Genomic DNA, 13,943 nt, shown 5'->3' with positions numbered 1-13,943 from the left:
TTGTGTGTTTTGTGTTGATTTTTTATTTTCTTCGTTACAGACCTGTTTGGCTCCGCCGCGTTGGGAGGCGCTGGCGACTCGTTACAAAGGGTACAGCCATCATTACCATCAATGGTCACATCGTGGCTATGCAGCAAAACAATAAAATAATCCGGTTCTTCGGCAAATACGATAATGACTTCAACCCCAAACTGTGGTGGAGGGGATTTTTTTCAACACCTTTCAGGCCACAGCACAAGGGTAACTTTGTGTTTCACCTCTATACAAACGTGAAACGCAAAGGCATCCGCGTGCTGTGCGATATATAGTAACACATATGTATATAAATCGTTAGTTTTGGGTTGTGTGCTTGGTTCGGCCTTGATCTGATTTCACAGTCCTATAGTGAGAGCCAGACGAAACATTGTTGTACATGTGGTAGTAGAGGTTTCACTCTAAAATAAAATTCATGTGAAATTCTGTGCACAAGGAAACATTTTTTTTTAACTTTCTTTCGGCGCACGACAGCTTTAGTTGGTTATGTTTCAATGAAAATGATTATTTTTGCCCATCCTGATCTAATCGTTGGTCACTCATTACAAATATTTTGTTGAGGCCTGTACAACCAAGTGGACCCCATCCCATCTGACTATATAAACAAACAATTCTTAAGCTTTTATTGTACTCTGGAAGGGGAAAGAAAACTAAGTATTAAAAAAGTGAATTAAAAATACACCCTAAATTTTTTTCTTTCTGAACCCATTTGATCCGGTTTGGGAAGGGTCGAACCAGTTCCAACCAGAACGGAATGTCTTCGGAGATGAAACCGAACCGGAACCCGAAAGGCGTGAACCCAAACCCGAACAAATTCCAGTTCGCCGCTCTGCTTAAAAGTATTTCCTGATGCAGGCATGTGGACAGTTTTCACGTGACAACATGGGCACCACCTCTGGGCAGCTCCCGCATTTACCAATTTAATAATATTTACTTTCTTACCGTTGTCCTCGACTCGCTCGAGTGGCAATAAGCAGCGGGCTCAACTGCCACCTCATTATTGCTACATCTCAGTGTGATCCATAGAATAGCAGGCAAACAATGCAGACATCCTCCTTTCTCGATAGTCAGGCTGTGAGCCACATAATTTACTTAGCATCTTTAATTTTCCAATCTGTATAAGAGTATGATCAGCTGGATGCTTTGCAATGACAGCTCCTAAGGAGATCTCATGGGGCACCGCAGTCGGCGGCCAACAATCCAGTTCCTCACGAATCCCTATCAAAGCGTCTAAGCCTTTTGGCATCCCCAAGGTTATTAATAGGTTATTAATGCAACTTTGCTCCTAGGTAGCTGGGTAAGCCATTCTGCAATCTACAAAAGACGTCAAGGCGTCTAAGCCTTTTGGCATCCCAAAGGTTATTAATGCAACTTTGCTCCTCAAAGAGAAGGTAGCTGGGTAAGCCATTCTGCAATCTACAAAAGACGTCAAGGCGTCTAAGCCTTTTGGCATCCCAAAGGTTATTAATGCAACTTTGCTCCTCAAAGAGAAGGTAGCTGGGTAAGCCATTCTGCAATCTACGAAAGACGTCAAGGCCCCAAACTTATTTGCACTTAATACTCTAACAGTGCTGGAAGCAGGCTCGAGCATTTTGGAGCAGCTTTGGAGCAACAGAACGAGAGTTTTGGTGCATTTGAACTTTGTTTTGGAGCACGTTTCTTTGATAATTGCAGTTTTCTTTTTCTGAAATACAAAATCTCCAACCTGATTCCTTTTTATGCAACTTCAATGCCTTTCCAACCTCACCCTCATCTCTGACAAAGCATATAAAGATTATAATATAACTCAGGCCAACCTTAGCAAAACCTTGGAAAAGACTAGCAGCAAACATAACGCTTGCTGGTGCGCTTTATAACTGAACATCTAGTCTCACCTAATGCGTTTACCTATTTTGACTTGATAGATTCAAATGTCGAGTCTACTACTTCGACGCACTCTAGCAGGGATACTTTGGAGTTCAGATTAATGGGTATGACATTTCTGATCCCTACTTTATTTTACTTATTTAGAATACACCTGAAAGCCCCCAGGTATGAGGCATTAATTACATGATCCCTTTTGATCTGAGGCATGATAAATTCCTGAGCACATGGATATTTCATCTGCCAAAAAGGCGCCTTCAGACCACAATAATGCGCCTTGACAAGCTTGGTGCCAGTGCCGTTCCCGTGCTTTTTGCCTACCGTGGTATCGCAGATGACTGCAGCACAACCTCGATTGTCTTGTACATTTGTAAATATGGTGGCGGTCTACAGGGGTGAAAGCAGGCTCGGGTATTTTGGAGCAGCTTTGGGATATAGAGAGATCGTTTTGAGGGGTAGCCTTTCCATCCTACACCTTTTTTTACTTCACTGCCTCCTGCCAATAGTTCATCATTCTTTGCTTGAGCAATGCTGGGGCTCATTTTTAATATTTTGGCGATAAACCCCATATGCCTTTCCAACAATCTTGAGAAGCTTCCTAGTGATTCGCAGCTCTGGCGTACCAACCCATAACGCTTCAAGTATGGTTTTGTCTGCCGTAGGCCTGGCAAGCTTGTCACTCACAAAGAGGCTCAATGGTGAAGTGAAGTACCTGCTTGTTTTCACAGAAGAACCATTAGATAACTCATGCAGTTTTTGCAGTCAGGACAAGTTTTCTTCCTATCGGCTCACCATAGTTTGTGCTACCTGCTTCGCTTGCTGATATCGCTTCTCTCCACTGGCGATTGAAAAGGCTGAGAGGGAGTGCTACGTCACATGCACAGTGCATTTTTTTTTTTTTCACCATTATCTCCAATCGCCGGTGGCTCATACTAAATTCACTTGCAAACAAATATTTATTACACTCCATGCTTCCTTCCCTCGCAAAAATTCATTTGTATTAAGCCCAGAGCAAGATGCGTTATACCTTTGCCACTGATGCAATGGCTAAATTTGATGGTAGAATATCAAAATAGCCAGTTTGGAGCAGTTTTGGAGCAATATTGCATTTTGGAGCAGGATGGAGCAGGAAAAGCGGTTTGGAGCAGAATGGAACAATTGAAGCAGCATTTCCACCCCTTCTATAAGTATACTGGGTCTTAACATTTGAAAACAAAGACAACAATTAAACCTGCTTAAGTTATTTGAATGTTTTAACCACACTACATCAGTGATGCAGAGAGGCCATTTCTATGATTTTACTTGCTGTCCTGCACTTGGCCCGTCCCTTGCATTTGCGCTAAGTGGAGTAATCCTTTGCATTAAATGCGTTGGTTTGTACTCAAGCACTCTAAGAGAAAACTGCACCACCATCTACACATTTTCACCGTTCGTTCTGTGGACAATGTCAGCAAAGCTAACGCAGCAGCATTTCATATTCAGTCCGAGTACTGCCTGGTCTGGCCCCATTATACAGGTTGTTTCCTCCATTACAAATGAAAGCAAAGCCTCGGAAGTAGCTGTGAAGAAGTTAAGAGTCTTTTCTAGCCCAAACTGTTGTTATCCTGACGGATTCAAAATTGGTGTTTCACAAGGTCAGACCGCAGGTTCTCTTCTGCAAGGTCGATCCTTGTTGAATAGTCCGTATGCCGCCTCTGCTACTGCGGTCTTCACGGCAAGACATCTGGGCCATCCCCTTGACTCCGGGGGAGAGACGTATACGGACACCGCCCATTCTTCCCCGCGGGGTACGGCCGTGTGCGCGTGTGTTGTGCGGTGTGGTCGGTGGGTGGCACGCGAGAGGGATGCTCGTGCGCGTGCTCCCTTCAACTGAAAGAGAGACACTCAGCGTTTCCGGAGCAGTGCGGTTGTTATTGAGACGCTCTCCGACCAGTGTCATAGTGAGTGCAGTTTGGACAATTAGAAGTCATGTTGTTGTTTTAAAAGTTCTCCCTAACGTCATTGAATAACGAACATATTTTTTGGTGCCGAAACTCGGGAGTAAGCGAAGAACAATGGCAACTTGAAAACAGCGTTCCACATGCAACGGACGACAGCGATGGAGCGTCTCCAAACAAAGAGAGAAGTTACGCGCGCCGAACTGAACCGACTGAACGAGGAGCTTGAGCGACTAACGACGGCGGATGACTTCGGCCCCCAGCAACGAGACCTCCTCACGGAAATATCAGATGAGTTGGACATTGTTTCGAGAGATTTAAAACAGTTAGATGCCTTGATTGAGCCGCATATGTGTGACGAAGGCCTCGCGGAAGAATACAAAGGTGTTTGTCAGTGCCAAGCTCTCATGACACGAATGCGGACAAAGCTTCGGCGTTTCATTGAAACAAATTCTAACTGTGCAACAAGCACATTGAATGCAGAAGAAACCGTGTCCACATTACCTGCTGCCCGTTCGGGACAACTGAGGTTGCCTAAGCTGGAGCTTCAGAAATTCAGCGGCAACAAGCTCGACTGGCAACCGTTCTGGCAACAATTCCGGCAAGCAGTCCACGAGAATAACGGCCTGACGAGCAAAGAAAAGTTCTTGTACCTGCGGACAGCGTTGACAGGAAAAGCGGCGGCAGCTTCGACCGGTGTCCAAGCAACAGAGAAGAATTCCGACATCGCTGTAAAGACACTCCAAGAGCGTTTCGGGCATCAGGACGTGCTCGTGCAAGAACACGTTACGCAGCTGCTAAACCTTCCCCAGGTTAAAACTCTCAGTGATGTGAACGCGCTGCGACACCTCCACGATCATGTTCAGCGAAACATCGCAGGACTTGAAACTTTAGGTGTAAAATCGAACAGCTATGGTGCGATGCTCTGCGCGGCTTTGCTTCGGGTATTGCTGGCTGAATGGGCTGTTGAGTACCATAAGGCCCACAGCGCAGACAAGGACGTGCTCGACAGCTAGAGTCTCCAAGCCATTCTACAATCAGTTCGACTGGAAGTGGAGAGTAGGGAAAAGGTACACGGAGAAAGCATGAACGCTCCTCAGCAAACGCGACCTGACCGCGCCAGTGAACGGCGACCCAACAGCGTCTACGGCAAGGGCTCAGCAGCCAGTCTCCAGGTGGGTGCCAAATTGAGCAAGGAAAGATGCCCTTTCTGCGCTTCAGAGAGGCCTAAGGTGGCAGATTGCAATGCTCCGATATCAATTCATGAGAAGAAAAGAAAACTGCGAAACGAAGGGCGGTGCTACCGATGCGAGAAAAAAGGGCACACGACGAAAGGGTGTAAGAATTTGGACACTATGTTGCGTGAAGTGTGGCCGACGACACATCACCTCCCTTTGTGATCCACCGGCACCGAATGCCGAGGGCGAGACCGCTACTGGGTTGCACTCAACAGCGTCTCTTAGCAACAGCAATAAAAACGCTGTGCTGCTGCAGACGGCGCAGGTGTGGGTCGAAGGACCAAAAAGAAAACTCCTCGCTCGCTGTCTGACGGAGGCCGTCAACTATCGTTTATAACAGAGAAGCTCTCACGAATACTGGATCTTGAGGTGACCGGTGAAGAGGAAGTGACCATTTACCATTTCGGCGGCTCGTCCAACGTTATGAAGAAAAAACGGCGCCGAGTGAAGCTCCGGCTACGAAGCCAGTACGACCACAAGGAGCACAGCATCGAAGCCCTCGAAATTGAAGAAATCTGCTCCAACTGCCGCTTCCAGAAAACGCTGTTTAGATGAGTCAGGTGGCTGATTTGAAATTAGCCGATGTCTCCGTCTCACCAACTCGCCTATTCACAAAAGGCATCGAGATTCTAATAGGTGCTGATTATTATTGGACTATTGCGCACGCAGAGGTAAGGAGAGTGCAAGGGGCATTGGTTGCGCTCAAGGCTGACTTCAGCTAGACCTTGCAAGGGCCGATACCACTGTCTGCTTCAGGTGTGTCGTGTTCTACCGTTGCCGTTCTGCGCACCAGCGTCTGTGACAAGAACGCCAACCTGTCAGACAAACTTCGAGCGTTCTGGGAGCTGGAGAGCCTCGGTATCTCCTCAAGCAGCTGCCTACTTGGAAGCGAGGAGCAGCAGGTGAGAGAAGACTTCCCTCGTTCTCTGACTTTGACCGATGGGCGATACGGAGCGAGCCTCCCGTGGAAGGCACTTGACCAAGGGCTGGCCAGCAGCGAAGTTGTAGGAAGAGAACGCCTGACCAGGTTGATGCTGCGTCTGAGACCCAACAAGAGCAGACTAATGGTCTATGATGCAGCCACCTGTGACTACCTAGATAAAGGCTTTGCTGAAAGGGTTACAGCCGACGAAATCGACAGCACCTCGTCTCGAGTGTATTATATGCCTCATCATGCTGTTTTCCGTTCAGAGAGCTCTACCACCAAAGTTCGCATAGTGTTCGATGCATCTTTGAAAGCACAAGGCTGCTTGTCACTTAACGATGCCCTCAGCACCGGCCCGAGCCTAAACCCCAACCAGCTGCGGCTTATTCTGAATTTTTGATGCCACAAAATTGCATTGACCGCCGACATCGAGGCCTTTCATCAGATTGGCATCAAAAGTGAGTACCGCGACGCACTGTGATTCCTCTGGTATTCCTCTGCGTCATGTGAGGGCTCATCAGAGGGTGATATAGAGGTCTGGCGCATGACAAGAGTGCCTTTTGGTGCCACAAGTAGTCCTTTCATGTTGGCTACCACAATACAACATCTAGCTAATGTCTCTGAGGACCTCTCTCACTTCGCACAAATCTTAGGCAGCTACCTGTACGTCGACGATTTGATACCCGGAGTCAGCAACACGGAAGAGGCGACAAAATTTTACGAGGAGGCAAAGCAAATAATGAGCTCAGCAAGAATGAAACTGCGAAAGTGGAATTCCAACAACAAACTCCTACAACAACGGTTCGATGCTGACGGCATTGGAAATACCTGCACTGATACTGCGACGATGATTTCAGCCATGGCAAGAATATTGGGGCTTGAGCGGGACAGAGAAAACGACAAGCTGAAGTATTCCCTGAAAACGGCGCTGGAGCTTCTTACTGTCAACAGGAACACTAAACGCTTCGTGCTCCAAGCCTCAGCGAGAATCTTCGATCCACTCGTTATGCTGAGATCAGTGACGATCACAGCGCAAAATGCTGTTTCAAGAGCTTTGGGTACTTGGTTTAGACTGGGATGGGCCCCTGTTGCAAGGTGTGAGTGAAAAATGGTGGAAAGAACATAAATGGCTTGAGAGGTCACCAACAACCTTACCTAACACAATGGCTGATATTTCGACCAAGAGAGCCGACGATGAAAGGAAAAGTAAAAAGCTAGCGGTCAGCCATGTTGCAGAACAAGCACCTCTTCCGGTGATAGAAATTAAGCGCTTCAGCAAACTGAATCGCGTACAGCGAGTCACAGCCTGGATGCGACGCTTTGTTCGCAACTGTGATCGGAAAAAGGATCGACTTGAGAGCCTGCTCCGCGCATTCGAAATCCAACAGGCACAGAAATGGTCTCACCACGGAGGAGTTTCCTGGGCGAAATAGAACAACGCGATCCTGCATGATCCGTTTACCAGGTGGTACTTTTGTACCCGTTGGAAGACAGAAATTAATGAGCTAGCACTCATTCAGCAGGGAGGATGTTGAATATTCCGTATGCCGCCTCCGCTACTGCGGTCTTCACGGCAAGACATCTAGGCCATCCCACTGACTCCGGGGGAGAGACGTATACGGACAAGAATCGCCCATTCTTCCCCGCGGGGTACGGCTGTGTGCGCGTGTGTTGTGCGGTGTGGTCGGTGGGTGGCGCGCAAGTGGGATGCTCGTGCGCGTGCTTTCTTTAACTTAAAGAGAGACACTCAGCGTTTCCGGAGCAGTGCGGTTGTTATTGAGACGCTCTCCGACCAGTGTCATAGTGAGTGCAGTTTGGACAATTAAAAGTCATGTTGTTGTTGTTTTAAAAGTTCTCCCTAACGTCATTGAATAACAAACATATTTTTTGAACATATAGCTCTCTGCACTTGATGCAACGACTGCACAACAGACTTTTCTCTTTACACTTCTAGTCTCTCGGCACCGGACAATTGTAGATGTTTGTGTGAATGGCCATGCTGCTGTGCTATTCAACAGATACCTGCTAAAACTTGCAATTAAGGATTAAGTGTCGCTGCAGTAGAGCCAGCTGCTCAATGGAAGCCCACTAGGTGCGGCCTGTCACGTCATGCCGCAACACCTAAGCGGGGGCGTAATATGAGGGTTAACAGTTTCCACAGTTAATCTCCATGGGAGTCGCCACTACTCCAAGAAGCATTGTCCAAAAGAACACTCCTGGAGGGTCAGACACCACACAACAAATGCATCCATCACATAAGTTAGTATGTGTTTTCACTGTGACTGCTCTGCCTTGCTTTGCTTGTTCTGTGCACGTATGTGATCAGCACCGGTGTCAACAGTGCCCTTAGTACATGCGATGCCATGCCGCGAATCTGATGTGTGTCACTGCAGCATCAAAACAAGATGCGATGATCCATTATGGGTTCCCTATATGCAATTCACAATGCCGAGCAGAGTGGTTGAAAAAACTGGAAAGACACTTAAGCTCCTTTTTTACGATGTGACATGATAGTGTTGACGGTTCTCATCTCTGGCCACCGATGCAGATCATCGTTTACATAAATGCACTTTTCTACTAGCCTAATTGCGATCCAAATTTGTATCTATTATCACTCATTACCAAAGGCTTGCAAGCTATCATACTGTGCAACCCAAAGTATAGTCATGCCTCGTTAAATATGGACACATTGGTTTCCGAGAAAAACTCAATAAAGGGAGTCGTCCATAATACCAATTCATAAAAAAAAAATGTGAAAGAAAACACTACGATTCAAGTCTGCTTTTGTGCGCAGTGGTGGCCAGTGAAATTGGAATCAGACAATGTTTTGAAATCCCATTCCTACGAACAAAATTACGACAAATAATGTGCTGCAACTTGACACGTCTAGTGGTCCATGATGTCCACGATATCCTAATGGCATATCATGGATAAATGAGTTCCCCTCAACTGTTCACACAGATGACATCAGCACTCAAAGGCGGAAAGTGAATGAATTTGGTTTCTACTCTGCACAAGCTGCACAACGGTTTTCAAGAAAAAACCATTCGGACAATACGAAAATTGATAAGGTATGTCAGTATAGTAACTTTGCACTGTAAAGCATGAAACAACAAAAGAAAAAGGCCATCACTTAGTCATTTAAATTTTCTAACTGCGTTCCTCTACTGGCCTGCACTAAAAAGTGCAAAAAATGAGACAACTGAATGGGGTAGTAGAGATTCTGCTCTCATCAATGTCCATATTAATGTAACAACAATACATGGGCCCTAAAAGGCTATGTGAATTTCTCCCTTATATACTGTCCGGACGAGTTTCTATGTTTATAAAGCGTAAATACATTTAAAAAGTTTGGTCCGCAGGAAAACTGTTCATAACTCGAGTCGTCCATATTAATGGGGGTCGTATCAACGAAGCACAACTGTAAACCTCCTTAACCAAGCCGTACAAAAGTGCCTGCGTGGCTTAGGAGAAGTGTATTTGACAATGGATCCAAAGGTCCTGAAAAGTTCAATCCACATCTCGCCTTCGCATGTCAAAGAGTAGCCCGAGACAGCAGTTTCTGCCAACTTGGCCATGTCATGTCCGGTGACAGCACACAACCCGACAACCATTCAGTGCCTGGCCATGTCATCTGCCAGAGCTGTGCCTGAGTTATTTCTGGAAAATGCTCAAGGTATTTTCCAAAGAATGTGGCCTTGAAACACTGTCGCCATTAGAACAGTTCCCAAGAAGGCCCAGACGGGAAAGGAAGCAGGCGGAAGCAGTATGATAAATGTCTGGTATGCTTGCTACATTTCACTGACAAGGGCTACAAAAAACATGCAAGACTGAACAGTGTGGTTTCTTCAGCACTACTCCATGTGTTTCCGAACTATGTACATTGCGTATGACATAAAAGTGAGCAAACGAGTAAGCAGAAGCGATGAGTTGACCACGCTGCCGATTGCAAAGCTCAAAGGGCTTCAGCTGAATGTGACAGCTTTAGACAGAGCCACAGCATATTTGATGAAGACCTCAAACATCCAAATGTGAAAGTTGCCTGCTTGTGGAAACTTCCCTTTGTTAGTAAGGTCACGAAGTGCCTGGAGATCAAACGAAGCAGCAAGCTACATTGCTTGCTACATTGATTTTTAGCACTTCTTCCCTATTTCATGCAATGTGCGCTGTAACATACTAAGGACCTCTGCAAAGTTTTTTTGAGAAAGCTACTCGTGACGAAATGGGCTGCTAACATCAATCTGACAGTGGAAAGTATTGTAGACATAAACAGGCTTGTCCAGAGCTGTGGTCGACGGAGCATATAATGAGAAATTTTAAAGCAGGAAGAGGTTTTCACAAGTAACATTTGAACCTAAGCTCTATCGTTTTGCTAAGCACAAACAAAATGCCCAGGAGAAGTCACCAGAAAAAAGCAGCTGTGGAAATATTGCAGGTAGTCTAGAGCAGTTCCAACCCAAAGTCATGGAATGAAATCCCAACCGCGGTGTCGCTTTTCAATGGAGGCAAAAAAGCAAGGCACCCGTGTACTGCGCGATGTCAGTGCATGTTAAAGAAGCCCAGGTGGTCGAAATTTCTAGAGGCCTCTCCACTAAGGTGTCTCTCATAGCCCGAGGCTCTTTGGGACGTATGTGACAGTTGCTATGGACCTGGTGCCCACTAGAAGGATCTTTCCAGCAATTATATATGAATGCTCAACAGAACTTAAGTGTGCCAAAAAATATATGGCGTAATAATCGGCCTCAAACCATGTCCTCTGTTCAAAGTGATTGATTATATGTAGTAAGGTAACTCATTTGTTAGGCAGTTTCGTGCGTATGAAACGCCGGAAAGAGAACGGGCTACTACTTAGTGGAGCGTGCCTAAGGCGACACGCACTGCATCCTGATTCTTCACGGCGTAAACTCAAGTGCACGTGTATCAGAAGCACCACGATGACGTGCAGCTATCGACTTCAAATCTGCAAGTAGCAACATCCTTCATATTCTATGAAGTGCAGGTCTTATATCCTTAAATTACCAAACGCCGACCGTAAATATGTTTCTGTCCCGGAGCAGCCGCACCGCGGCAGTGGCAATGGGAACTAAGCACATCACATGTCACAATGTGGAACAGCAATTACCAGCAGTATAATTACAAAACCAATCCCACCGGTAGCTTATAAAAACACAGTACAATGGAACCAGCTGGCAATAAGTGGATTAGCAAAACGTCCAGGTTTACACAGGACTTTTTGGTACCAAAAAAGACGGGCACGATGCCGTCGGCAAGAACTAAGTAACAAACTGCTCCTGCATTCATAGCTCAAGAAAAAACTTTACACAATTTTAAGCAAGTAACAAGGTCAATACTGCCTCGTTCAGCATATACACCTCATTTTCGAGCCTTGTAATGTGTATGCAGTGCTGAGCACATGCTGCTCATTTAAGTTTCATGGAGCTTGCAAAAAAACATTCACCGTAAAAGAAAATTCCCCCAAGTTATAGGCAAGCTCACAACACTTTGCTTCTTCTGCAAAAATTGATATTGAAGGAAGTCTGGCCCGAAAGCAATGAACCTTTTTTTTAGTAGCACACCCCTCTTTGCAGCAGTCAGGCTATGTATATTTGACCGGCCAAGCTACCGAGGCATCCTCGAATATTTTCTGGGAAAATTTGTTTACAATGGTGCACCGCAGGCGGTAGTTAAGTACAAGGCTGGCTTCCCTTAGCCAGAGCAGAGAGGTGTGGGTCATCTGTGGTCACTCCACGTAGCACTTATAAGTTTAATCTGCAACAAGGCGACGCTGGCGAATTTGACTGCGTCTTCTCGCCTGAAGCTGGCACAGGCGGGGACCTCGCATGCTTTTGCGAGGACCTAGAATATAGTAACACTGCACCGAATTATTCTCTGCAGTTCATTGCTTCGATGATCAAGGTAGCGTCGCTCGTGGAAAAGCAAGTGCAGTGAACTCCCCACCATGTTCGCCTGGAATGACCAGCAAAGCTGGCGGCCGCGGAGTCTTCAAGCATGCACAGGATCTTACTGGTCTCTAATCTGCCACGTGGAGTCCAATACCGAAGCATAACTTGATATCTGCGCCAATGTGTGTACTCAGAGTTTGCGTCATTTTTTTCTGAACTCGAGTTACCTGACTGGTGGAAACACCGGAACTGGATGTCAGTTGCACTCCCTGTTCCGGCGTTTACACCAATCAGATGAGGGTGGGTACGGAGAAAACGACATTTCTGAAAATGACGTAAACTCTGATATGGTCCCTGCACGTCTCAGGAGCAAAGCCTTAGACTTTGCTCCTGTGGCGCACAAAATTGCCACTACCCGCTTGGGCTGCAATTAACAGTATCTTTTACCTGCATTTCGATTATAAGAAATGGCATTAAGCCAGCACAAAAAACGTGCGACACTTCTGCGGACCATTTATATGACCACTCCTGCTTTACCCAAGAACACATTATATGTAGCGAGTTCCCACGTGGTGGCGAAAGTCAAGACGATGGTGCCTGCATCAACTTCCTAGCCCCAACTTAGGCAGGCACAAGTCATGAGTAAATAACTGCCTGCCAACGCATGGAACATGGGTGGCAGCATGAAAGTCCCAACCTCCGATCATAACTTACGGAGTGCAGGCTCCCGTTCTTTATCCCTCTCTCGGTCCTTGTCCCTATCGCGTTCGCGGTCCTTGTCTCGTTCGCGGTCCTTGTCTCGATCACGGTCCTTGTCTCGATCACGGTCCTTGTCCCGGTCTCGATCTCTCCGATCGCGACTTTTGTCCCGGCTCCTGTCGCGGTTCCTGCCAAGACTTCTGTCACGGTGCCGATCCCTGCTGCGGTCGCGACTTCGGGCGCGACCACGGTCTCTACCACGGTCTCTGGAACGTTCCTTATCCCGGTCTCTCCTGCTGTCTCGGTCGCGGTCACGTTCGCGGTCCCGATCACGGTCTTTGTCACGCTCGTCGTGGTCCTTTTCAGCCTTCGTTGACGTAGGCAGAGCTGGGAATATTGGTAAGGCTAGGGGTGGTGTAGGTGCGGGTGCGACGGCAACGGTACCATTAGCCTGCGCTGGTGGCAACGCGCCGGCCATGTAGCTAGGCTTCAACAAAGACACCCCGTCACCAACAGATGGTCGGGCCCCCGAGAACGAACTCAGGCGTCCCAAAGGTGTAGTGTTCGCGCCAGTAGCCATGCCGAAACACACGAACTAATTAAGGATAGGGTAAGCCACAAGTCCTTGCCTATTCGCAGCTTCTGCGTTGCTAGTCAAAGTTCGTTACTTCCAGCTAGGCAGGAGAACATGGCGTCGACGAGAGAACCTGCCCGGGTGGCCGGGTGGCTTGTACCCTTGTACTATCGTATTGTGACGACATCCTCAACGTCATGAAAACTACGGTCCCTAGGTAGCAGCACAGCTCAGACGAGCGATGTGGTTGCCCCGTTGCCCCCGTTGGTTTCACCACTGATCATAGCATTTGGGCACATTCGGGGCGGTCTTTCCATAGCTATATCTAGAATCTTCTAAAGCACTATCAAGGTCAATGTACAAATGGTCGCGCAACTTGGAAGAAAACGCGTGCAGCTGCCTACTGCCAGCGGCATCAACTCGATGATGAGGGTAGAAGTATTTGCTAGTCTGCCGTCCGAGCGGGGTTCCCTATGGAACCGGTTGGCCGCTTCCCGGATGAAAGCGCAGAGGGCGCTGTACGCATTCGGAGCGTGGTCGCGTTGTGTACGTGGTGCTGTGGCGGTTGTGCCGTACTGCGAATCTGCGGCGCGCTTATCCGCTGGTGCCGTGACAAGGCTCGTGCACCATGTGCGCTTTTTTTCGCTCGCGGGCCGGAATGCGCGCAAATTAGCTAGCATGTGTACAAGTGTGCCTTTTTTATGGATATGTGATCGCGTCATGTCCAGAAAACGGGGTAAGCGTGATAGCACGTGTTTCTTGCCCGGGTGC

The 13,943-nt window shown here is 47.3% G+C and overlaps 1 protein-coding gene across 1 annotated transcript in view; it reads right to left on the bottom strand.

Moving 5' to 3' along the window:
- The window catches only part of LOC146202844 (uncharacterized), a 111,272-nt gene extending 97,828 nt beyond the window's left edge, over positions 1-13,444 (bottom strand). Inside the window, exon 1 of the mRNA XM_084588380.1 lies at positions 12,614-13,444. Coding sequence (XP_084444506.1) covers positions 12,614-13,178 — 565 coding nt within the window. The 5' untranslated portion in view covers positions 13,179-13,444. The remainder of the gene's footprint in view (positions 1-12,613) is intronic.
- Positions 13,445-13,943: the final 499 nt, after the last annotated feature.

This window comes from Amblyomma maculatum, chromosome 1, assembly GCF_055883805.1.
Source record: "Amblyomma maculatum isolate TAMU_Amacu chromosome 1, ASM5588380v1, whole genome shotgun sequence".
NCBI classification, from domain to species: domain Eukaryota; kingdom Metazoa; phylum Arthropoda; class Arachnida; order Ixodida; family Ixodidae; genus Amblyomma; species Amblyomma maculatum.
This window is presented reverse-complemented; position numbering and strand designations above follow the sequence as displayed.